The 27,462-nt window shown below is 39.2% G+C and overlaps 1 protein-coding gene and 1 pseudogene across 4 annotated transcripts in view; one reads left to right on the top strand and one right to left on the bottom strand.

The window, feature by feature from the left end:
• Nucleotides 1-12,198, bottom strand: part of DSE (dermatan sulfate epimerase) — a 71,909-nt gene extending 59,711 nt beyond the window's left edge. For 3 of the 4 annotated variants that reach the window (XM_025384282.1, XM_025384283.1, XM_025384280.1), the window contains exon 1: nt 8,059-8,324. Coding sequence is in view for 1 of the 4 variants with exons in the window: in XM_025384279.1 (XP_025240064.1) it covers nt 9,295-9,298 (4 nt within the window). In the remaining 3 variants the exon portion in view is untranslated. Of the gene's footprint in view, nt 1-8,058; nt 8,325-9,294; nt 9,398-11,990 lie in introns of those variants that run through there. The other variant, XM_025384279.1, reaches the window with a different exon arrangement.
• LOC112623690 lies at nt 7,480-8,254 on the top strand (annotated as a pseudogene).
• Nucleotides 12,199-27,462: the final 15,264 nt, after the last annotated feature.

Below are 27,462 nucleotides of genomic sequence, written 5' to 3'. Positions count from 1 at the left end.
AAAATGCTGTAGAGAAAGGTAAAAGACAAGACTTAAAAAAACAAGGTTATCTAGAATAAAAAAGAAATGTGGATGGGGACTTAAGGTACAGTAAGGTGGTGATGGATGTGTTAATTAATTTGATTGTGACAATCATTACATTATGCATATGAATATCAAATAATCAGGCTGTATACCTGGAATGTAGATAATGTTTATTGTTAATTGTTTCTTTAAAAATTTTAAAAATAAAAAAGAGAAATATGGAGGAAAAATGACCTGTTTGGGAGAAAACAGATTAAGCAGGGAATGGAGGAGTTTTGCAATGTTTACCTGAATGAAAGATTGATCTTATATATGATCAATATTTAACCAGTCAATAAATACTTTGTTCCTATAAAAATACCAAGTAGAAAATGTAAAGGCATCTTTTATGTAAAACATGAAAATGTTTTCTTCTATATTCACATATTTAAATCATTTCTAATTGCGAAGATTTTCAACTTCAAATGAGTAGAAGTCATAAATCAGAACCCCAGAAGATAAATTTAACATCCCTTCAAGACAACCCCATTTAAACCTTTCTAAACAGAGAAGAATTCAAAGGTCTTCTTCAGAAATCCATCCTAAAGGATAAAAGCATTCAGAAAAACTTCTCTGTATTTACCATAAATCCTTCTTGATGCTTGCCTTAAGTTAATTTCCCCCTTCTTTTCTTCAGGGAAGATGGAAAACAGCTGTTCAACGTTCCCTTTCAGGCTACTTTTTTCCTTCCTGACAGGTCCCTACCCTCCTTGGGAGAAATGTAACCACTGCAGGTGATTCCAAAATCCAGCTGGCCCAAGCCTGATTATCCATGGGGTTGGTGAGCCTGCCCCCATTCATACCACCTGGAATGATACCATCAAACTGCAAAGGCCCCAAGAGAAGATTTTTCCCCAAAATTTGTGAAATTCTACAAATCCATTGGATATAGTCTGTCCTCAAATGTATTAAAATGACAAAAATAGCACAGCTTCAAGAATAAAAGTTTAGTCAGACTGTCTAGAAGGTAAACAGGGTTGTATTGCAGCTGGGTACCTTGGTCTTCACTACTGCTCTACACCGTATCGGATATTGAGTGTACCTTGGCATAATGTATTTTTAAATGACTTACTGATTTCTATCATGAAATTCCTGAGCATTTGTCACTGAGGCAATTTTCTCAGTGACAGAAACTGTCATTTCTCATTTCTAAAACTGAAAAATTCTAGAAATCCCTTTCAGTACCCCAGTCTAAAGGACTAATCTGTAAACAAGTGTCCATTTCTAGTCAGTTATTGCTTTAAATGAGCAACGTATATGGATTCATGACTTCATCTGCAGATTACCACATTTTACCAAAAAAAACTTACACAACACGAATGTTGCTACCTGCTTCAGGAATTGCTAACAAACATCATTTTTCTTGCAACAGCCATTTGACAGCAACAATAAGGCTGATATACTGCCTTCGTACTTCATCAATAAAAACATTACAGACCCACAAGCTTGGTGAGCCTATTTCCTTTACCAATTCCTTTTTAAGAGTTAGGAGGCCGGGCGCGGTGGCTCAAGCCTGTAATCCCAGCACTTTGGGAGGCCGAGACGGGCGGATCACGAGGTCAGGAGATCGAGACCATCCTGGCTAACACAGTGAAACCCCGTCTCTACTAAAAAATACAAAAAACTAGCCGGGTGAGGTGGTGGGCGCCTGTAGTCCCAGCTACTGGGGAGGCTGAGGCAGGAGAATGGCGTAAACCCGGGAGGCGGAGCTTGCAGTGAGCTGAGATCCGGCCACTGCACTCCAGCCTGGGCGACAGAGCGAGACTCCGTCTCAAAAAAAAAAAAAAAAAAAAAAAAAAAGAGTTAGGAAATGCTGATTCAACTTTGTTGCCGTATAATGTTTGCATGCATTAAATGCCTATTATTTAGTAGCTAAGTTTGTTATTGTTACATATGAGAAAAAATGCAAAAGCCCTGATTTAAGCAACAAACACAACTTTACAACTCTATTAATATTTCAAATGGAAAGATTTAAAGGACAGCTTCTTTGACTGTATACCTTTTCAATTTCTACTAAAAGAGCACGAATGCTAATTTAAACACACACTGGGGATTTCGATATGATTATTCTGCTATCGTTCACACTAACAAGAGACAAGAGAAACTATTAAGTCTAGAAATAGGCCGGGCGCGGTGGCTCAAGCCTGTAATCCCAGCACTTTGGGAGGCCGAGACGGGCGGATCACGAGGTCAGGAGTTCGAGACCATCCTGGCTATCACGGTGAAACCCCGTCTCTACTAAAAAATACAAAAAAAAAAAAACTAGCCGGGCGAGGTGGTGGGCGCCTGTAGTCCCAGCTACTCGGGAGGCTGAGGCAGGAGAATGGCGTAAAAACCCGGGAGGCGGAGCTTGCAATGAGCTGAGATCCGGCCACTGCACTCCAGCCTGGGCGACACAGCGAGACTCCGTCTCAAAAAAAAAAAAAAAAAGTCTAGAAATAAAACTCAAAAGGTGGGGGTTGGCATGCAGACACATATATTCAGTTGCAAACTCTTTCTGACTCTGTCTTGGACAAAGCAGATGAGCATAAATAATCTACAATGGATATGTTACATATATGTAATTGAAAACCAACTGCCTATATGTCTTTTGTTATATTTTCTCTAACAAAACTACACTTACCTAATAGGTATAACTATTCCCAAATATAAAATGCCAAAGCAAATTATGCTTATTTGTCAGTATTGTTCATAGCTTCTACATATTACTGAAAGGCAAATTCTGTTCCTTCAGGACTTGTTTACTAACATTTGATGACAACACTACCAAAATCATCTTTACAAAATATTCCAAGGGAGTTGAAGCAAACAGAAGGAAATCCAGTGGTAATCAATACACATTAAAATTCATATGTTATTCTGAATTAAAGACTGAACTACTCCATTCAAGAAATAAACAGATAGCCTCAATAATCTTTTCTTTTCTTTCCAAATTAAAATCATTCCCTTCTTCTTTGTAATCTCTAACAGGCTCTCTGAACACTTTTCCTCCAGCAGGTTTACACTCTTCTGGGCATCTGAAAGAGGATCTGGAATCCACACCCTGAACAGGCTGGAGCTTGCCTACACACGGCAGAAGTAAGCAACACAATCGGTAAAGGTAAAAATCCTGAAGCCAGCTAATGAGAACTGAGCAATTAGCCCAGGGCTCTGCAGGAATTAGAAGTGGCCCCACAGTGGAATCCTTAGAAGGCATGAGAAGAGATAGAGAGAAGTGGAAGAGAAGGGGGCTGCGGAAAGGGGCTCTGTAAGTAGCCAGTTACATTAGTCTAGGAAGCACATAAGCATTTTAGGGAGCTAATGGTTCATGGGGAGTAGTGAGTAGTAAAAGGGATAATAAAGTAGACAATAGGAAAATAAAATGTTAGAGGCTTTAATAATATGAATTTGAAGTCACAAAGGATAAAAGTAGAATTAAATGTGTAATTTAAGTTAATCTTCTATTTAAGGTATACCACTAATGATCTGAAAATGAATGACAAGTCTTTTACCTTTAGTATCTCCATTTCCACACCCCTAAAATGAGGGTAAGACAGTAGCTCTATATCACTGTCCATTTCTACCAGGCTAAAATATTAAAATATTTGAATTCTTTGAAAAAAAAGTTAAAAGTACTAGGCAATTTCAAAATGCAAGTATTTATGTAGCTGTATGTTGAGGGATTTTCCTTTGCCGCAATTATCTAAATGCATATGAATTTATAAGCAAGAGTTTATTAATAGTAATGGTCACTCTATCCTATGCACAATACCTTCTATTTCTCTTTCTAATTTGATTCTTTTCTGCAAGACTTCACCACCAACTAATCAAGCCACTCTTCTATGCATAACTAGAAGTTGTGAAACACTAAAATGAGATGATAAGAATTTGGGATACATTTATTTACCACACACATAAAAAAGACCTTGAGGCAGAATCTTGCTCGTCGCCCAGGCTGGAGTGCAGTGGTGTGACCATAGCTCACTGCAGCCTCAAACTCCTGGGCTCAAGTGATCCTCCCATCTCAGACTCCTGAGTAGATAGGAAGAAAGATTTCTCTTTGAAGAGAAATTATTTCAATTAAAAATACTATCCACTTAATGAACAGTTTAATTTTTAAAAGCACATTTCCTATTAGAATGGGGCATTAGAGTTGAGAAGACTTTGTGAAACATACATCCTTAATTATTGTTATCATCAAATGGTAGCATCAATCAGTACATCTCAAGAGTTTGGGATTTTAATCTCTACTTCCCATTCTAATTCACCATATGAATTTCATAGGAAAATAATTTTTCTTTTCAGTACTCTGGGCTTATATATAACTTGCCTCATTGCCATGTGGGCACCAACTTGAGGTATAAAGAATTTTGCTGTGTCACCCAAACATTTGCTGGTAATTTGGTGCTCCCAGAGAGTTTTATTCTAGCAATCACTATAGGGGAAGATAACATAATCCCATGAGAAAACCTTAACATATTTGCTGTGGTTTGGATAATTGCCACCTCTAAAACTCATGTTGAAACTTCACCTCCAATGTGGATGTGGCAGTATTGAAAGGTAGGAGCTAGAGGCGATTGGGTCATGAGCCTCTGCCCTCATGAATGATTAATCCATTCATGGATTAATAGGTTAATGGATTCATAGGTAATCACGGGAATGAGACTGATAGTTTCATAGGAAGAGAAACCTGAAATAGCATGAACAACCTTCTCACCATGTGATGCCCTGCATCACCTCGGAACTCTATAGAGTCCCCACCAGCAAGAAAGCCCTCCCCAGATGCAGCCCCTCAACCTTGGACTTAGGCTCCATAACTGTAAGAAATAAATTCCTTTTCTTTGTAAGCTATCCAGATTCAAGTATTCTGTTATAAACAATAGAAAATGGAGTAAGCATTTAAGAACTGTCTTATCCTTTTCTTAGACACATTCTTTTAGTAGGGTTATGTCACTGAATCTCTTCAGGTACCCTACCCACTCCTTCAGAATAGTAAAGATCCAGCCCCACTCAGAAAACAGAATAATAATATCCACTATAATGAAGTTCCCTCTACCATAGATTCTGGCTCTCCTCAAAGGCCTGCCACAAACACATCCCAAGTCAATAACAGTATTTCTCTTTTTTTATTTGGGGAAGGGGCAGTGGGTGGTGAAAAAGAATAATATTTACTATATTTAGGATTCCATATGCTAATGGTTGCGTAATATTTAATATATGCTACAACCACAAAATGCTAGTCTTTTGGGAATTTCTTCTGAAAGAGGATCTGGAATCCACACCCTCAACAGGCTGGAGCTTGCCTACACATGGCAGAAGTAAGCAACACAATCAGTAAACGTAAAAATCCTTTAAAAGTTTCAGGTTATATAATATTTAATATATGCTACAACCACAAAATGCTAGTCTTTTGGGAGTTCCTTTTTGAAAACAAAGATTACCAATATTAATCTAAATTAAAATATTTTTTCTTTTTTTCTCTACAATTATTTATTGAAATCATACTATTGAGTGAAAATTATGCAATTTCTTTCATGCAACACAGTGTGATCCAAGGCAAGTATAAATACCAAAATATTCTATCACAAATAACATTAAGAAATGTATAAATATTTTATTAATTGCAAAATGTACTTTCATCAATGATCTTAAAGCACTTTTTCAGAAATTAAAAAGAGACTCTTTACAACGAGGCACTGGGAAGCATCTGTGAAGTTAAGAGCTTCATTTCATGGATGACCACCAGGTCCTCTCAGGGCAATTCTGCCAGATATTGAACTGGAGAGCCCATAAAATCTCATTGAAAGGAACTGTATTAGCTTGTTTCTGAACTAATTTCGTAAATTAGTTGTACTAATTTACAGATGTACACACAAACATTAGTCACTAAGATGGTCCTGATCTCATATAGCAAACCCAGCTGATGTCTTACCCAGTGCTTTTTCAACAGGTCCCCAAGATCAGAAGGAGGGACAGCCTCTATCTAGCAGGATCGAGAATGGAACCTAATAAACCCATCATGGCAACTGCCCATACTGTTATCAAAGTATCTCTTGGTCAAAGTTTCTTTTCTTTTGTTTTCATTCATTCATTCTTTTTTTTGAGACGGAGTCTCGTTCTGTCCCTCAGGCTGGAGAGAAGTGGCACGATCTCGACTCACTGCAACCTCTGCCTCCCGGGTTCAAAAGATTCTTCTGCCTCAGCCTCCCAAGTAACTGGTACTACAGGCGCGTGCCACGATGCCCAGCTAAGTTTTTTTTTTTTTTGTATTTTTAGTAGAGACAGGTTTCCCCATATGGGCCAGGCTGGTCTCTAACTCCTGACCTCGTGATCTGCCCTAGGCCTCCCAAAGTGCTGGGATTACAGGCGTGAGCCACCGCGCCTGGCCTTTTTTTTTTTTTTTTTAGAATTCCCCTTTACTTGGTGACTGTACTTTCAGTATTTTTTAATTTGTCAAAATGTACTTTGTAGGCCAGTGTTTTTATTTAACAAAAACTTCATAAAAACTGATGCTGACATCATATACATGTCAATGAAAAATAACTCTTCCCAAGTTCAAACTTGGGAAGTGCTGCTTATTGATGTTTCTCAGGTTCTGTATTAGTAGCTCCAAGAGAGCTAAGGCTGATCTCATATACCTCTATATGTAAGCACTATCTTGCACATTTTGCTGAACCCAGAGGGGTCACTAGGTGATGGAGACATCAAATTCAATCTGTTATCTTCTCCATTTTTACTAGAACAGTCCTTACCAACATACTTCAAAAAAGAACTTGTATCTGCATCCTGACCATCAAAGGAAGAGGTCACGATACGGAAATCGAAGTATTTGCATGAAACAAATACTCAGATAATCCTATATTTTCTTCCATGCACATTAGGTTTTTTGTGATCCCATTTAGCAATATAGTTAGAATACACTATACAATATTGTATATCACTTTCACATAGAGATTATCATTGAGAATTTTTTTTAAAACTTGAGAGAATTACTGAAAGTTTAAATTCCATAATGTGAAAAATACTGAAAATATGTATAAGTGAGAAGATCTTTCACACATTTAACAAGGCTAAACCATGACTTTCTAAACCATGACCAATGAAAACTTTAAAAAAAAAAAAACTTTATTACACGAAGATTCCTAGAACTAAACGCGTCATTGCCTGACCTAAAGAATTTCAGGTAAGTGAGGTTCACCATCCTGATTTTAACCAAAGGCTTCGGTTTCCATCTGAATGCCAGCCAGCTTAAGAGGAGACTGCTGCCTTAGAGGAGCGATGAAAACGAAGAAGTTCTCAGGTCACAAACTTAGCTCACATTCCAGCCCCGACAGATCTTGAGCCCATGTGGTATCACTTTCAGAGCTTCCCAGTCCGTGAGTCAAGCCCCCGCCCCCTCCTCTCCCCGGGACTGCCTCGGGGATGAGGTTTACTAACAATTTCTCCGAGTGCCGGCGGAGCCAAGGAGCGCTGGAATCCAGCGTCTGGGAGAGGCTTGGGAAGCTCTTCCTCGGCTTCCGCAGCCGCAAAGTAGGGCTGCCAGCGCCAGGATCGGCACACACGCCACCGCCACCTCCCCCAACCTCCAAATGGCTGGGGTACGGAGGGAAAGGAGCACGCGAGGGTGTGCCACCCAACCCCGCAGAGTGAAGTCGAGGCCCCGTGGACCGTCGAGGAAATCGCGGCTGGGCCGGCCTGATCCGACGCACGGAATGCGATCTCCAGGTTCTCATCGTGTTCCCGGCTCAGTGCTCGGCGTTCAAGGGGGTGGGGAGGGGCGAAAAGCTGCCCCTCGAGGCTGCTCAGCCGCTGGGGAAGTCCGTGGCTCACTCTTCACGCGTCAGGCGCTCTCTCGGAGCCCAGCCGAGCCGGGCCCGGGCGCTCCGCTCTCAGCCGGGGACGTGGCTCTCCGTCTCCTGCCCGTGCCGGGCCAGCCCCGCAGGCTACCCGCCCGAAACTCCAGAAGAAAGTTGCGCCGCGCGCCCCAGCTCGCCCCTTGCGCGCCCCTCCGCTTACCGCTCCCCGCCGAGGCTTCGTTCTTTCTGGCGTCGCCTCCGCAGCCTCCAGAGCCAGCTCCCGGCCCTCCTCACACCAGGGCGCCCGGGCTCCCGGCCCTTTCCGAACCGAGTCCTCCGCGCCACCGCCGCGCCATGGGTGCTGGTGGGCGCCGCGCCCCGGGATGCGCTGCTGTAGCCTCGGGCGGCGCTACTGAGAGCCGGGCCGGCGCGGGCGGGTAGGTGTGGGCGAAAGGGGCGGAGGGAGGGACGCGGCGGGCGCTGAGGCTCCGCTGGAGGGGGGAGGAAACCGCAACGTCACCAGAGCCCGAGGAGGCGAGGATGAGGAGGGGGAAACGGGGACCCCCTCCCCCGGCCGAACCCCGACCGCAGGCCCGCCCCGCTTTCTCCCGCTCCTCCTCTCCCGGGACTCGCCGCTCGCAGCTGTGCTCGGCCTTCCACGCCACCCGGCCCGGACTCCACCCGCACCCCTGCCCGCCAGGCCTCTTTGGCTCTAACTTGTTCTAGTTTCTTAGGACTCAAACGCTTCAGGTTCGAGAATCACACCCAAAGCAAAGGTAACTTTTGGAGGCCCAGGGGGAGGAGCTGATGCTTACACACAACTCTGGGAGAGGAAAGCGAGGAAGACGTTAAGAATCTTACTACCCGGGCTGGTGCCCACTGCAGTCTGCTCCTCCCGAATAGTTAGTTACTGCCTCTTTTCTCTCGAATTTGGGTTTACTCTCTTCTCAAAGAGAAGTTAGTTGGGGAGCGGGGGGTGGGGGGGGGGAGCGGGGTTTGGAGGGGGATCGCCTATAGAGAAGCAGTTCTCTTTTTTACTTTACCAACAAAATACACTAAATCCAAGCGCACCGAACCCTGCAAACGGAACAGATTTTAATCATAGAAGGTCAGGAGCAAAACATTTAATATAGGCAGCTTACAAACGGAAATTTATCTTACGCAGTGGGGGGTGTGTGTGTGTGAGAGAGAGATCGCTCATGCACCCAAGTTCAGGTGGAGCATTTGCAACCTTGGTAGTCACAGCCTCTTGGAGAAGAGTCCTCCTGTTTTCCAAAAATCAGCCACTGGGCTCAAACACACTCAGCCAGGTCCAACCAGGCCCCAAGGAGATGACAGGTATGATCAGGGCCATTACCTCAGGAATACTTCCCCCACCCTCCACCTCCACCCAGTGTGTTCATGTAACCTACCAGACCTAGATTATACCGAAGTGAAAGATTTGTAGGCTACTTACCCATTCATTAGAATGGGAGATATTTTACTGGGAGCAGTGCTTTCCTCCATGAATTCTGAAGGGTACCTCCATCCAATTCCCCTGACCTCAGAGGTTCTCACTTCTATTTGGCCAAATACAGAAAAAATGTGGATGTCTCAGTTTATGCTTCTCTTTTTCAGAAATTGCACTTAAGAGGAACTCCTTACAAACAGGCCAAGAGGAAGTGGTACTATTAAATTTTTTAAATGTTCGCTCAGGTAAATCACTAATTTGCATAAACTTGATGCTTTAGGGAAGGCCTGTGGAGGAGAGAAGAGGACTCTGGAAACTGGAATTAATTTTTGGTTCAAATCCAAACTTTGCTTTTACTACTGTGGGCCTTGGAAAACTAACATCAGAGCCTCAGTTTCCTCATCTATAGTGTAACGATATAATACCTCGTTTGAACAGTTATGGAGAGGATACAATAAAAATAGCTAATGTTTATTGAGAGTTTACTACACCATATCAGACGGTCACTGTGCTAAGAGATTTACATATACTAATGCAATTATTAGAATAAATTGTGAAAGTGTCTAACTGTACTATGTAATCCGTGTTAATTTCCATTTATCTTCTCAAATTTGAAAGAGACTTTAGAAAAAACATCTGGTCTAATTTACTTAACCTCTCAGCAAGTAGTAGTCTAGTTCAGTGATTCTCCAACCTGGAACTTTAGAATCAGCAGGGGAGCTATAATAAATTCTTTCTAATGGGAACCCCCACCCAAGAACAACAAATCAGAATCTCTGAGATTAGGGTCTAAGCATCAGCATCCGCATTTTAAAATCTCTTCCCAGATGATCACAGTGTACAACCAGGATTGAGAATTCTTCAAAGGAGGCAGTACTCACTGTTATTTGCTCCCCTTTACCCTCACACCCCCACAATTTTGCTTTTGAGTGACCTGTGAATTGGCCTCTGGATGACATTCACTTTGTGCAAAGCACACCCCTCCCCCGCCCCGCCCACTCCATTACAGTAAGTCTCAACAGATCTGCTCTTCTGCTTTCTGGAATCTACAGGATACAGCTAGCCTTGATTCCACGGGAGAATACTTCAATTTACCTGGGTACATATTCACTCCATCAGCTTTTCTTCATCCATTAAGAAAGCTCTCAGGAGGAGATTTACTTTGCCAACATCTCTCTCAAACCTTGATGCCAAGAATTGAATTCAAGGTTTCACCCACGTGACAAAGTAGAAAGATGTTTAATGGCTTTGTTGTAATTACTGTATTTCCCTAAGTATATCCTTGGAGCTTCTATGGCAGCAATATTACCCAGCTGACTCCATATTATAATCTACGAAATAAAACCTTAAAGTGTTAAAAGTTTAGTTGGAGACTCACTGAACTAGACAACTACACTTAATGCAGTGTTCAGCACTTAACCTGTGATTTTACTGAATTTTATTGTGTTAAATTAGGCCTCTTAGCTTGTTGAGCTTGTTGACATGTTGGGTATCATTGATATAACTGAGTAATTCTACCTCTCAATTTCATGACCTCTGTAAATCCGGTCTGTGCCATACCATCATTTAAGTTCTCATTCTCAGGTACCCTCCTCTGCCAACTGACACTGGATTTGAATGCTACTGATGAACATTCTTATCAGTTGAGGACCCAAATATTCCCTTGTCCTGTTTTTGTCTGTTGTCCCAGGGTAGCACCCTGTGTACATGGGTATATGGCACTTTTGTAGGAATTAGAAAAAGGTACCCCCACTCTCACCTTAGCTGAAGAATTCGGAAAAAGTGACCCCTTACTCCTAGATGCAGCCCCAAACAGACAGCAGATGAGCTTTGTCTATTGGATGTCTTTGCTCTACTGTAATATTGTCAAAAAACAAAGGAAATGACTACTTACTGAATTCTGGTTCATGTCTACAAAATTGTGTCTTCCTTTTCTAAGTACCCAGATATCATTCTAATAATAGGTTTATTCATTTTGTTCCCTATCTGTGAAAAGTTTCTTGCCTTGGTTTCAGACTAAGGCAAAAACTGGAACTCCATTTATCCACCTCCAGTTTTTTAGTGTTCATCTCCCTCTATGCTGATGCTAGCTGAGAGTCCTTGTTGGTAAACTCTCCTTGCTGAGATGGAAATTTACTAAGCAAGAAGAAGTTAAGCTTTGGACAGCTAGGACATATTTTCCTACAAGCTTCTTCACCTATCTTTTCAGTTAACTCTTTGAAAGTTTATTTTATCCCTTACATTTAATGGTTTATTTTTACATAATAGAGAAGACAAAAAAAGGGAATTAGTTTTGTTTAGTCATCCATTTTATCTCAAGCACAGGCATCCCTTCCATGTTCTTGTCTGAACAAAACAAAATGTATTTTTTGTTGTTGTCATCCTTAGTTTATTCTTGGCTTTAGCCTAAAATAACAGAGTAACAATATTACAGGGCTGTTACAGGTATGCAGCTGCTGTTCTCCTGTTGAGTTTAGTTCATTAAACTGAATTTTAATCTGCCTTTTATGTTTTACTAACCAGTCTGGTCCATGACTATACATCTGCTTCCATTCTTGAAATGCTTTTCCTTTTCCTTCCTCAGGTCAAAATTATTCCATTTGTAAAACTGCCTTAACCTGCACCTGTAGATTCCCTCATCTTTAGATCACAGAACATCATTTTGGTTTGCTCAAGCCATACTGCCTTCTACTTGTACTTACTGACTCAGTGATAATCTCCTGAGCTTTCCCTTCCATTTCTGAGCATTCAGCCCTGGCCAGGCATCCTCCAGAGGCTTCTCCAACCTTCCTTGCTCAGGCCTCCCTCCCTGCCTTTCTCGCGCTGACATGCTCTTCTCCATTACCAAGAATGCTCTGCTGCGACTGCTTCATCTCCACATGACTGTAGCTTCCTGGGCTTAGTTTTCATCTTTAAAGCAAAATGAAACATTTACCTACATTCTCAATTAGAACTGAGAACTACCTCTACTGCAAGTAACAATTTGAGATTTCTGCAGGTACATACTTCCTGGCCTCACAATCTTCTAATAGGTCATGAAGTGTACCAGGCACGTCCATATGTGTCTCCTTTTATCCTCACAGGCACTGACTGATGAGGAAACAGAGGCTCTGAAATTTAAAGTGAATTTCCCAAGCCATAAATGGTTCAGATCACATATGATTATGTTTTCTGATATAAAATCTAGAATCCTTTCACTAAACCACTTGGCCTAGACTAACTTTGTATGTCTAAAGCCTCATTTACAGTTTGAGTATCCTGGCCTCAGTTGAAGGCTATTCTTCATTCATTGACAATTGACTTGAAATGGATGATTTTATATCACCTCTTATTATAAACTACCCAAGATGTCCCAAACACCTTCTAAATTATAATATTGTTCTCTGAAATTACAAAAATTATTGATATTTGCTATATGAATGAATGAAATTAGATGTTTATTCTTTTCCTCAGACTTACTGAATAGACCAAAAGGAGTGTAACATTTAATATTATAAGCTCCTTCACGGTAGAGACTCTCTTCTTCATTTCTATAGCCATTCCTCATATTTCCTGGCAGAGGGCACGTTTATTAAATTAGAATTAGAATTCAATTTTCAGATTGTGGCTGTGTCCCAGGCTAGATACAGTGGTGGATAATTTAATGTGTCCATCAAATAAGAGCATGGACTTTGAAGTTGAACAAAACTAGGCTGAAATCTAGACTGTCTGTCACTAACTGTGTGACCTTAGTTAGGCGAGTCATTTAACATCATTAAGTTCCACTTTCTCGTCAGTAGCATTTTGATATGCATACTTTGCTCATACAGTTTCTGGAAGGAGCAAACCAAACATTGTATATAAAATACCTGCCAAGGAATGAGAACTCCATAAACAGGTGTTTATTGTCATAACTTAGAATGGTTCTAGGAGCTATCAATGAGAGATACACCCTTTGCAATCAGTCTTGGGTGGACTGTAACATGCCTGGGCATTTTTCAGGCAGGATCTGAACCAATTAAGGTGAGTGATACCCTGCCTCTCACAACCCTGCTAAAAGTAGTTGAGGTAATGCCAATTTTTGCAATGGTTTGGAAATCAAGCCTTCTGTGCTCTTCAGGAGGAGATAAGGATTGTCCTGGCAATATTCTATAATAGTAATTCTAACCCCTGGGTGCATATTAGCATCACTTGGGAGAACCAAAAACACACCAACGCCTAGTCGCACTCTTAGAAATTCTGATTTAATTCCTTCTAGGATGAAGTCCAGATGTCCTGTATGCTTTTAAAGGTACCAGATAGTTCTAATGTGTAGCCAGAGTCAGAACCAGTGCTACATAGTGGTGCTTCCCAAACTTTGCTGCACATTAGAACCATTTGGAGAGATTTAAGAACTTCTGATTCCCCAGTTATAGTCTGTACCAATCAAATTAGAAAGTTTGAGGTGTTTGAAACTCTGTGATTCCAATGTACCAAAAGTTTGGGAACCACTCACTATTAGAGTGTTACTAAATAGGCTGGGTGAGGTGGCTCATACCTGTAATCCTAGCACTTTGGGAGACCGAGGCAGGCAAAGTGCTTGACCCCAAGAGTTCGAGATCAGCCTGGGCAACAGGGCAAAATTCCATCTCTACTAAAAACACACACAAAAAAATTAGCCGGGTGTGGTGGCGCACACCTGTAATCTCAGCTACTCAGGAGGCTAAGACACGAGAATCGCTTGAACCCAAGAGGCAGAGGTTGCAGTGACCAAGATCACACCACTGCACTCCAGCCTGGGCAACAAGAGTGAAACTCAGTGTCAAAAAAAAAAAAAAAAAAAAAATGCATGTTACTAAGCAGGTACTTGAACCAAATGAAGTAGACTTAGAGAATATATTTGTCACATTTATTCTGGTTTATTATTATATAAAATATTGTGAAGATTCATTTTTATTAACCCAAGCTCACTAATGTATTTCTTTCTAAATACTTTTGTTGGATATGCAGTTTGGGAAAAATATTTGATGTCAATACTGGCTGAACTATTGAAGTTGACTTCATATTGCAGTTAATGTTTCACTTCAAGTTTCTGCTGCCTGAGTGTTACACATAATGAATTCCAAGAAAACATTTTAACAGCCAGGCCATTCAGACTTCTTCTGCTCAGGCTTTTTCTTCTGCTGATGAGATCACCTGTGTCAGGCAAAGAAAATCTGGGCTATTGTGCATTTATAGTATCTTTTAGATGGGAAATGGTCAACAGTTTGCTGATGTTAAACTAAAGTATGTAGTCCAGTGACATGTTTCTATATCCTTTCTCACCAAACTCCATACACAGTGGTTCTTTTTCGCTGTTTTCTTTCATTTTTTGATTTTTTAATAGTGCCATTTTGAGTTTGCCATTTTTACTCATCTTGGCTAAATGGAAAACACTTCCATTTTTAAAAAATGCTAACATAACAAAATTTTAAAACCCAACAACAATTAAACAAATAAACAAAAAACACAGCATTCCTTAGAAGTATTTGTCATCTAAGTGAGAAAAGTAGAAGGAAACTTGGAATAATTACATTCTAACCATTTCGTTTTATTAAGAAACTAAGATGTTTTTTTTTTCATATCCTTTTTTATTTTATTATACTTTAAGTTCTAGGGTACATGTGCAGGTTTGTTATATATGTATACATGTGCCATGTTGGTGTGCTGCACCCATTAACTCATCATTTACATTAGGTATATCTCCTAATGCTATCCCTCCCCACTCCCCTCTCCCCACAATAGGCCCCAGTGTGTGATGTTCCCCTTCCTATGTCCGAGTGATCTCATTGTTCAGTTCCCACCTATGAGTGAGAACATGCGGTATTTGGTTTTCTGTCCTTGCGATAGTTTGCTGAGAATGATGGTTTCCAGCTGCATCCATGTCCCTACAAAGGACATGAACTCATCCTTTTTTGTGGCTGCATAGTATTCCATGGTGTATATGTGCCACATTTTCTTAATCCAGTCTGTCACTGATGGACATTTGGGTTGATTCCAAGTCTTTGCTATTGTGAATAGTGCTGCAATAAACATACATGTGCATGTGTCTTTATAGCAGCATGATTTATAATCCTTTGGGTATATACCCAGTAATAGGATGGCTGGGTCAAATGGTATTTCTAGTTCTAGATCTTTGAGGAATCGCTACAGTGTTTTCCACAATAGTTGAACTAGTTTACCGTCCCACCAACAGTGTAAAAGTGTTCCTATTTCTCCACATCCTCTCCAGCAACTGTTGTTTCCTGATTTTTTAATGATTGCCATTCTAACTGGTGTGAGATGGTATCTCATTGTGGTTTTGATTTGCATTTCTTTGATGGCGAGTGATGATGAGCATTTTTTCATGTGTCTGTTGACTGTATGAATGTCTTCTTTTGAGAAGTGTCTGTTCATATCCTTTGCCCACTTTTTGATGGGGTTGTTTTTTTCTTGTAAATTTGATTGAGTTATTTGTAGGTTCTGGATATTAGCCCTTTGTCAGATGAGTAGATTGCAAAAATTTTCTCCCATTCTGTAGGTTGCCTGTTCACTCTGATGGTAGTTTCTTTTGCTGTGCAGAAGCTCTTTAGTTTAATTAGATCCCGTTTGTCAATTTTGGCCTTTGTTGCCATTGCTTTTGGTGTTTTAGACATGAAGTCCTTGCCCATGCCTATGTCCTGAATGGTATTGCCTAGGTTTTCTTCTAGGGTTTTTATGGTTTTAGGTCTAACATTTAAGTCTCTAATCCATCTTGAATTAATTTTCGTATAAGGAGTAAGGAAAGGATCCAGTTTCAGCTTTCTACTTATGGCTAAGAAACTAAAGTTAACATAGATGTGGAACTGTTACCAGTTTTTGCTGCTAATTAGTTAGAAGTGGAAGGAGAAGTCGAGCCTCCTGATTACTAGCAAGATTTTCTTTTTCTCACTTCTCCTTGCTGAATCATTGGCCAAAAATGTACAACTAATTTCTCCTTTCGGGAAGCGCATATTTCATATTAACTCTGGCAATTTATGAAAAAATGTAGATTCACTTCCTCCATTAACAAAATGTCAGTGCCTAAGAAGAAATAAGGTTTATTTTTGGAGGAAATCAAGTGCCTACTCAGAATATGCAGGGGATGGCACCTTTCATTTAGCAGCGCTAAGCTTAATGTGTTATGTTTTACTTACAATGTAATTTCTCCCCAATATATGAACAATATAAGTTCATTTCACAAATATGTGAAATCACTAACTAAATGCCTGTCCTTGAGGTGAAATCTTTAATAAACTTTCACCCATCTTGAGTTATTTTTCCTCTCATTATACCTGGGAATTAAGGTATTTAAAAATTCTAATAAATTTCCATCTTTTTATTGCATAAATCAATTTTCTGAATTTCCTGTTATTATACAACATGGCAGTGCTTCTGTTCATGGTGGGCAGATTAATGTTGTGGTGTGCAGATCAGCTAAGTATCATGTATGTATACACACACAAGCACATACATACATGTGTGTGTATATATATGTATATTTTAAAATCTCACTTTCTGGTCAGTCATTAAACATGTGGCAAGTATCTATCATATATACACACACATACAAGCACACACATATATGTGTGCATATATATATATTTAAAAATCTCACTTCTGATCAGTCATTAAATATGGCAAAAAAAAGCAACTGTTACAAAGTAAAAATAGACATAGGCTACAACAATCTTGGATTGTGGTATAATGGAAAAGTTACTTTAAATGAATCTGCCTGAAATTGACAAATTTTAATGTTGTCTATGGGAAAATTAATGGGTTAATTCTGGAAACTGAAAGTTACAGGTTCTGGGACTAAATTGACCCTAGAAGAAATTCTTTCTGTTTTTACTTCCCCTATAAATTTGGAAAAATCAGCAGTAGCATAAACCATGATAACTTGGGCAAATCACAACTTCTTTTGAGTCTTAGTGTCCTTAGCTATAAATAGAAGAAACCATCCTACTTCGTTTGTTCTCAAGTATGGTTATACTTAGGACCACCCAGGAAACTTTGGGGAAAAAATGATGCCCTGTACTACCTCCAGACAAATTAAAACAACATTTCTGGGGGATGTGGCCTAGGCTAGAGGTGCTCAAAAATATGGTCCATGGACCACTGCTATTAGCATCACTGATTCATTAGTCAGCCTGGGATGCCATGACAAAATACCATAGACTGGATGGCTAAAAGTATAGAAATGTATTTCAGTTCTGGAGGCTAGGAAGTTCAAGATCAAGGTGCTAGCCAATTCTGTTTCTGATGAGGGTTCTCTTTCTTGCTTGCAGCCTGTGTTCTCACGTGGCCTGCACATGGAAACAGAGTGATCTCTCTTTCTCCCTCTTCTTACAAGGCATCATCCTTATGACCTCATTTTACCTTTCTTTAATCCTAAAAGCTCTATTTCCAAGTATGGTCACATTGGGGGTTGGGACTTACGTATGAATTTTGGGGAACAAAATTCAGTCCATAGCACTTGAGATCTTGAAAATTTTCAGACCAATCCCAGATCTACTTAATTAGATTCTTTAGGGGTGAGGGCCAGAAATCCATGTTTTAACAAACTGCAGGTGATTCTTATGTACATTTGAGTTTGAAGACCACTGGCCTAAGCCAATAGTTCTTTTTTTTTTTTTTTTTTTTTTTTGGAGACAGAGTCTCGCTTAGTCGCCCAGGCTGGAGTGCAGTGGCGCGATCTCGGCTCACTGCAAGCTCCGCCTCCCGGGTTCACGCCATTCTCCTGCCTCAGCCTCCCAAGTAGCTGGGACTACAGGCGCCCGCCGCCTCGCCCGGCTAATTTTTTGCATTTTTAGTAGAGACGGGGTTTCACCGTGTTAGCCAGGATGGTCTCGATCTCCTGACCTCGTGATCCGCCCGCCTCGGCCTCCCAAAGTGCTGGGATTACAGGCGTGAGCCACCGCGCCCGGCCAAGCCAATAGTTCTTAACACTTAGACTGTATATTGGAATCACTTAGGGAATTTATAAAACTTTGATACCTGGGGCCCTATCACAGAGATTCCAATTTACCTGTTGCAGGATGCATAGTCTAAACAAGTTTTACAGCTCCTGAAAGTGAATCTCATCTGAGAACCACTGGTGTAGAATATCTCTGAAGGTCTTTGCAGTCTAAAACGGTGTATATTTTAATATAATAATATATACAAAATATGTATATATACAATACATAGTCTAGATAATTTTCATCAGAAGGAGGATGATAGAGTAGCTCTTTCTGTTTTGTAGCTTCAGCTATGACTCACATTTGTTGTCAGTCCCTTTTCATTAATCACTTGATGACATAATGCATTAAGCAGGAACTTTTTGAGAAGTACTATTGTGATAGTATATTTGCTAAATATAAGCTTCTTTATTTTTCAGTAAAAATCAAGGATTTATTTGATGATTAATGTGTTTCTACTGGATAAGACTAAATAAGGGTTTGGAGAGCAGCCAGAGGCTTATGAGACATACACACACACACACACACACACACACACACACACACACACACATTTTTTTTTTTTTTTCCAGAGATGGGGTCTTGCTCTGTTGCCTAGGCTGGAGTACAGTAGCAGGATCATAGCTCACTACAACCTCAAACTCCTGGGCTCAAGTGATCCTCCCACCTCAGCCTCCTGAGTAGCTGGGACTGTAGATGTGCACCATCACACCCAGCTCTCTTGAGATATTTTAAAAGAATCTTACAAATTGTGAGTCCAGGAATAATTCTGAAAAACAATCTAATTATTTTGTAAATCTCAAGTTCATTAAGCCATATAAACTAAGAAGTTATGGATATTTCTTGATGTTAAAACTTATATTCAGCCGGGTGCAGTGACCCAAACCTGTAATCCCAGCACTTTGGGAGGCCGAGGCAGGCAGATCATGAGGTCAGGAGTTTGACACCAGCCTGCCCAACATGGTGAAAGCCCACCTCTACTAAAAGTAGAAAAATTAGCCAGGTGTGGTGGCGCACACCTTGTAATCCCAGCTACTGGGGAGGCTAAGGCAGGAGAATCACTTGAACCCAGGAAGCGGAGGTTGTGGTAAGTTGAGATCACGCCACTGCACTCCAGTCTGGGCAACAGAATGAGACTCCATCTCAAAGAAAACAAAAACAAAACAATAAAAAATCAGTTATATAATTTTAAAATCTCTTTTGATATTAGAATATAAATGGCTCTATGATAAAAATTATAGATGTCGTTTTCTTCAAATTTTACAATAATAGTTGTAAAAAATGGCATCTTAAAAAATGTATCCCAAATCATCAGAACTCTGACCAGTGAATTTACTTGTGATGCAATCAGCACAAATATTAGCACATAAAAGCAGAAAACTCAACTCATAGTTTTTCTTTTCTCCCGAAAGCACACAAGCCATTAAAAAAAAAATTTTTTTAAATGTCAAATTCATCACAGGAATAAGTAACTGAAGAATCAAAATTAACTATCATCTTTAAAGTGCTGGGGCTTAATAGGAAAGTTATTAAAAGTGGTATTTGAGCATTCGACTTCCTTAGAATTCTTTTATGATGCGGCCAAGGTGGCAACCTTTTCCAAATTTATGTACATATTAAGTGTCCATACTAATGTCACAAAGGGACGGAGAGAGTTAACACTAAGTTGTTACATTCACTCAAATATTCATGCTCTATTTAAAGAGGGATAATGATGTCACCTTTATTTTCAAATCTTTCAAAAACTAGCTTTTGAATATTTTCCCCATGTTTCAATAAGTAAAATTACCAGGAAATTACAAACGATATATTAAAATATATGTCAAGATATGACTTTTTTTTTCCAGATGCAGATGCAGAGAAATATTCCTTCCCTTTAAAATTTTTTTTAAATTTTAAGTTCCAGGGTACACATGCAGGATGTGTTTTGTGACATAGGTAAATATGTACCATGGTGGTTTGCTGCACCTATCAACCCATCACCTAGGTATTAAGCCCAGCATGCATTAGCTATTTTTCCTGATGTTCTCCCTTCCCTGTCACCCACAGGCCCCAGTGTGTGTTGTTCTCCTCCCTGTGTTCTTATCATTCAGCTCCCACTTATAAGTGAGAACATGCGGTGTTTGGTTTTCTGTTCCTGCGTTAGTTTGCTGAGGATAATGACTCCACCCATGTCTCTGCAAAGGACATGATCTCGTTCCTTTTTACGGCTGCATAGTATTCCATGGTGTAATATTTCTTCTCTTTAAGCAAGTTTTTAAGTCAAACATAATTTTGTGGGGAATCATTTGAAAAGAATGTTGCCATATGTACTGTGCTTTCTTTAGATGCTACTAAGAATGACTATGGATGAAGCTAACCTAAGAGATCTTGCCTCACAAGTCAACAGATGCCATTTTGTGAGTAAAATGAGCTGTATCAACACTTAGAATGACAGATGAGCTAACATGTGCTTGAAAAGTAAAGGAAGTATAGATTCCCAGTTTGTAATAATAATGCAAAGCCTATCTGTTTCCACTTAACTACATCACCTGTCCTATACACTATACTGAATTAATGATCTCTATTACAGTTTTCTGAGTGTGAAAGAATAATACTAACTTTTCTTTGTCCCTGATCTATCAGCTGTTGTTCTCTGAAATTTAAACCTAGACAAGAAGCTTCTAAATTTTACTAATATTAAAACAGTATTTGCCATATATAGGAAACAAAAGCTATATAACTACAGTAACTGAACTAAAATTATAAATAGAAAGAAAAGTATATTTAAATTTGATCATAGATGGTTGACAATTACTAAAATACTTAAGACTTATGATGACTCCCTTTTCTAATCTCTCTACAGTTAAAAAATAATAATATGGAGATTTAGAAGGAGGAAGTTGTGAAAGATATCATATATGCAAACCTACAAATGCTTGTATAGTAAGTGTTCCCTATTTAGTCTAGCATGAAATCATAAGAATTGTCATGTACTCTAATAATCTATTCTTGATAGTTCCCTTAAGGCAGATTTTCTTCAAACCTTTTCTTTAAACTAAAACTAATATGGATAGGCAGATGATAAATAGAAAGCTAGATGATAAAGATATAGAAATATAAAAGTTTCACAAATCAATGTTTCTATTTTTTATTTTAGTCTATTTCATTAAAAAAGAAAGAATTTGATCAACTAAATAGATTTCAAGACCCACTAATAGATTGTGACTTGAAACTTAAAAACATTGCAGTGAGGTTACTGTGTATGTGTAGAGAGATACTGTTCATGTTTACTTTCAAAGTTTAAGGATATAGACCTCTAAGAACTATGAAACTGAAATAATGACTTCTGAATGCTTTCTAACCTACATAAATCTGACTGATAAACACAATAAAGCATCAAGAAGATGGCTTGATGCTTTAGCCAAACAAAAGGCAAAAGTAGAGCCAACTTTGATTAAATTGAAACACTTTGTGGCATTTAGAGGCATGCTCATATTGGCAGAAGGAAACTGTAGCAAGTAGATAAAGTTTAAAGCAATACACTATCTCTGTTTGTCCAAGGACCACGTAGCTCTTCCAATAGGAAGATCATATGTTTATGAGGCACAACAAGAAATTTTGCAGTAGTTAGAGTTGTAAGGCACCAGAGGTTCCCCACAGCCTAGAAGCTATCAGCTCATCAATGAAAAGGTCCACCTGGTTGATCTGGAGTCTTCAGTTCCTGCCACTGGGAAGGATACTTCCAAGAACTGCATTTTCTACCCTACACCTGGCATATTCTGTCACCACCTTGTCTTAGATTTTTATTAATTAAAGAATAACTCTTCCCCTCAACAAGGCTCCATTTATAAATAATTGTATGGCACTGGTATTTATGCCAATGTAGGCTGCAGTCTGCTATTACAGATGGTACTGATATTACATCTCCAAACATGACATTTTCATTTATTACTATTCACAAAGTGAATGTCATTGCCCTAGATCTCTATGATCAGAACAGTCAATAGCAGAAAGAAACAAAAAACAAACAAACAAACAAAAAATCACCTACAAGTGATGTAGGAAACAGAGTCATGATCAGGAATTTTTGCTGCATTGGATATCGGGCTTTGAAGAAAGGCAAAGAAGACTTGCCTGCCTTCTTCCAGCAGCAAGGATTCAACTAGACAGTAAAGGACTGAAATTGGAAAGTATTTTTGTGACCTGTTCTAAGAAATCATTAAAAAATCAGATTTATTCACATACTCTTATTTGCCTGGGGACATTTTAATTGATCAGTGACTTGGGTTAATTATTCCCTCTAAATTCTACACTTGACAGCTCAGCTTAAACTTGAGGCATTCAGAAGGAATGCATCAAAATGCAACAGACATGGGTGGGGGGCATTTCTATGCATCTGCACTGACTTTGAAAAACACACACATGTGCACGTGGATTTTAACACATTTTGGGACATACGTGCATGAATCTCAACAGGCTGGGAATCATTGGGGAAAGTAGATCCTTTGAATGCACCCTTCAGAGCAGCAAATATTTCTGTGGCAGGGGAAGTAGTTTCTAAATATTTTGGATGCTTACCAACAACACTATTAAAGTTCTCACATATTTTATTAAAAGATGAGAGAGAAGAAAAACTATTTTTTTGGCTTAAAAAAACTGTTATATAAGCAAGGCTCTGTTGATGGCACGCAAAAAGATAACTTGTTTTTATGGCTAAAGGGCAGAAGCCAGGGAGGGGCTCATCACTCATCAACACTTGATCCTTCTAACTAGTACTGGAGAAGAAGAAACATTGTTCTCTGGATGCAGAGAAAACCAGAATGTTAGTAAACGTGAAGGTGGGAGAAATATTATTAGTGAATGTCACACCACTCAAATAAGTAGAATTTATTTTTTGGAAACATGTTAGAAAGATACTAAGGCTCACTAAAACCGTAGCTCCATGTGGTTTAGGCAAAACTAATAATGTGAGATGGTGAAAAGAGGAGGCATCTGCTTAAGGGTGTGACTATGGATCTGTAGTAATGAATTTGGACGCCTTAGTTATTCAGACAGAATCTGGTGAGCAGAGACTACAGCAGGGGCTATGAGTGGTGAGGCTTTCTATGCCTCAGAATTGTAGGAATCCTAAAACACTCAGTGTGGCTACTGTTGCCCAAGATGAGCAGCATGGGAGGGAGAAGCTAGCATTGGATGGAAATCCAGAGTTGTGGGATTCGGGAACATCCTGGCTCTACCAACAACTCAGGTTACCAGAATAAGTCACTTTACCAGTGGGGTACCTGTTTCCTCATTCTCAAAGTGAGAGAATTGTTTCATCTACAAGATTCCTTTAACTTTAAAATTCTATGACTCAAAGTTCCTGAGCTATGGAACTATGCCTTCTAGATCAAAATTGTCCAGTAGAAATATAATGTAAGCCATTTATGTAACTTTAAATGCTTTATTGCCACATTAAAATATGTTTTTAAAAAGGTGAAATTAGGTCTTACAATACTTTTATGTAACACCCTATGTCCAAAACATTATCATTTTAATGTAAGTCTTTGAAATGTTGACTAGCTATGCATACTTCAAGTGGCCAATAGCCACATGTGCCTAGTGGCTCTGTCTACCATATTAGATAACATAGCTCTAGGCAGTTGTGTAAAGTTCACAGGATGGGAGCAGGAGCTACATTTCTCTTTGATGCTCTGAGCCATAGTTCCAAAGACTAGAACTATTCACCAGAATTACTAGAGGATCTTAAAAATGTCTGAGCCCCCCCCCCCGATTCCTTGGCCATGGATCATGTCTTATATCTCTCCAGACAAATCTGAAGTGCAGCCTGTCCATACCAGTCTACAGGACAGCGTTTCAAAGCCTCTTTGCTGAGCTAACAGCCTTCATGCCATTCAGGGGTGGGTTGAATCAGGGAAGCAATAGTCATGTGGTTAGCATCCTCTTCAGGGATCCTCCAGATAGTTATTGGGAGAACTCTGTTTTGTCTAGTATGTGAGTTGGAAGATTTCAACACTAATTCTGAGACACCATAATTGTCTTGTTATTGAAGGCTATTTAACTTTTTCAAGTTAAAATGTATTAAAGAACAATGAGCTAATGTAAAACAAAGGAGGTCAGATTGCACTTTGCCAGGATGTGCCCACTTGTTGCCTTGATGGAGCTGCAGCTGTAGTTACAGATCTACTTTTGAGCCTGCTTAATATTTGCATTGTAGACTGGTTGCGCATAATCTTCCTAGGACTGATTCTCACCTTTGAGTGTCTGCAATTTAGTATTAACAGACTAGTTGAGATCACATATCAAATTGAGGAGTCCTATAATGCTTTTATTTTACTGACATGAAAGAAGCGGGTATATGTATTGGAAAATTCCCTTTTAGATTTCTGAAATCGTTTAAGCATGGACCAAGGAGGCTACTGTACTAGGGCAGAAAACAGAAATTAGGCTAAATGAGCCCCAGCCAGCATTATCCTAAAAGGAAAGGAAATAGGAGTCTGTGGCCTAACTGGAGCAGAAGGCTTAAAAGTATCAGCTGAAAAACAGTTGGTAAATAAGTAGTAACCTGAGGCTCTACAGTCTGGTCATACCTAAAGTGTTCAAATTAGAAAAATGTGAAGGTTTGAAGAAGGTACACAGAAATAGTGAGTCTCATACAATGCTGGTGGAAGTATAAATTGGCACATTCCTTTGAGAGAGGATTTGGAGGACAAATACAGGATTTGGAGTAACAAATCTTTAAAAGGTATGTAAATTTGCATCCAGCAATTCCACTCCTTAGAATATATGCACATATGTGTGAAACTGTATGTATGCAAAGTTGTTCAACATGGTATTGTTTAAATTAGCAAAATACTGAAAACAACTCAAGTGTCCAATAATAAACATGCTTAAATGAATTATGCACATAGGTATGTGTGCCTTTATATATGTATGTGTATATGTAAAAATGTGTAGTGTGTATTATATATGTGAACGAGTACAATGGAATTGACACCAGTGTCAAGTTTGGAGTATTTCCATGGAAAGCACATTTCATTAAAAAGCCAATTACAGATTATTATATAAAACCTGTCACTATTTTATTATAAAAAGTAATGTAACCAAAAAATGTAACTACAGCAACAATTGTGGGAAAATAAACAGAAAATTATAATTTTTATATAGATGTTATAAGAATGCAAGTAATTTTCATATCATTTACAGAATTATGAACATGGATTTCATGTTTCTGCCCAGTGGGGTCTGTTTTCAGATTAGACCCATTCTGAAGATAAATGGTCTCACCAAAAGCTGAAAAATACCATCCTTTCCTTAGATGGGAAGAGCAAGTTTCTTGAGCCCCTTCCCATTTTGACAGAGTTGTAACTGAAGTGCTTGTAAGGCCAGATTGTATGACAATTCCATGAGCTTCCTGGTTCCCTTACTATACAAACCCTCCACCCACTCTCCCTTAAAATAACTCATGCCTTTTGAGACAGCATGAGGGGGCAACTCTGTTTCTTATACCAGAAAAAAAAGCCTGACTCAAGAACAATGACTGACCTCCAGAGCAATTGTAAGGTCCACGTGAGGTTATGTTGTCTAAGCTCCTAGTAGCACATAACATAAAACAGGCTTTCAATAAATATTATTTACTGTTCTCCAATCTCCTAAAAAATTTTAAAGGGATTTTGATCATTAGATTTATATAGTCTGGGTCAACATTTACTTAACAAATCTCTAATCTTTGCCTCATATCTCAAGGACCTGAACTAATATTATTATTTTTTTCTTTAAGAGAAAGACTGTATTTCAGGAAATATTATATCCAAGTATTGCTCTAGATATAGGTGTACTTTTGCAAGCCATCTGAAGTCTAGATTCTTGAAAGTGTCATATCACTCTTTAAAAGTGGATGGCATTATAATTCAGTATCTGAAGACTGCTCACCTCTACTCTAAAATATTTTCTAAGAGTCTCAGTATATGACATAGGAGTATGTTTAGATTGATTATAAGGTTTTTTTAAATTAAAAATAATTACGAAATTGTTTTACATCAGCCATTAAGGCTCACAAAAACCAAATATCTTTGTAGACAATCTCTCGCCAAATGAGAACAGTTATAAAATAAGCTAGATATCTGTCTGAATCCCCTTATGTGACAACGGTAAGTGTCCAATGGTTGGAGCCAGTCAGATCTATGATCAAGTAACAGCTGTACAATGTATTTGTTCCATAACCTTAGGCAAATTTACTTAGCCTCCCCAAATCTCAGTTTTCTGGGAATATCAATGTCCCATCTTTTGAGAGTATAAGGATGAGAAATAAAGAATGTAGAGTGTTGGACCCAATGCCAGGAAGTGTAAATGCTCAATGGTAGCTAGTAGTATTATGATTGAAACATAGTTTATTTAAAGAACCTTACTGAGAAACATTTATAAGATTTTCTGGAAATTAAGAGGGCATTCATGAAGAAAGATATTTATTCCAAGTAACTATCTATGACATAAACAGATTTATTTGGAATACTACAAAGGAAAATATCCCTTAATTTTCCACCCAATATTACCTAACACACACATGCACAATTCCATCATGACTACTCCCCCTTAGCAGTCTTTTCATTTTTCCAGAGCAAAAGTAGGACATAAAGTTCCTTCTCCTGAACCACAAGTTGGAGGTCATCATCAGTTCATTTGGAAAAATAGCCATCAGTGTTTACACACACACAGACCCACACACACAAACACACTACTCGTATGGATATTTGAACTATAAATTAGTAAAGACCTAGATTTTGATAGTTAGCTAACATAAACGAATGAGGTAGTGGGGAAGCCCAACCACTTATGATGACCACAAGACTCATATCTCTCTCTTACCCTGTTAAGGGACTATTAAGTCCCTGATGGACTTGTCTGACAAACACATTACACAGTCATACAAATCATTCATTCTGGAAGAGAGAAAGAGAGAGAGGGAGGAGGAGGGGGGAAGGGGAAAGAAAGGAAAGAAAGGAAGACTTCATGTGTAGGGTATGTATGTGGGGTGGGCTGGAAAGCTAGGTGAGTTTTGGAAAGCCTATTTTTTGCCCACCCAGAGCTTGCCCAGACTTGTCCTAAGGCTGTGTTGCAAAATGGGTAATGATTTCTCTGCCAGGTCTGTTATTGGAATGAGTAAAGTCTCAGACCTAACATTTTTTTTTTCTTGGCCATCTTACTCCTTCAACACAAACATCTGAGGCTGTGGTGGTTT

This window comes from Theropithecus gelada, chromosome 4, assembly GCF_003255815.1.
Source record: "Theropithecus gelada isolate Dixy chromosome 4, Tgel_1.0, whole genome shotgun sequence".
Lineage (NCBI taxonomy): Eukaryota > Metazoa > Chordata > Mammalia > Primates > Cercopithecidae > Theropithecus > Theropithecus gelada.
This window is presented reverse-complemented; position numbering and strand designations above follow the sequence as displayed.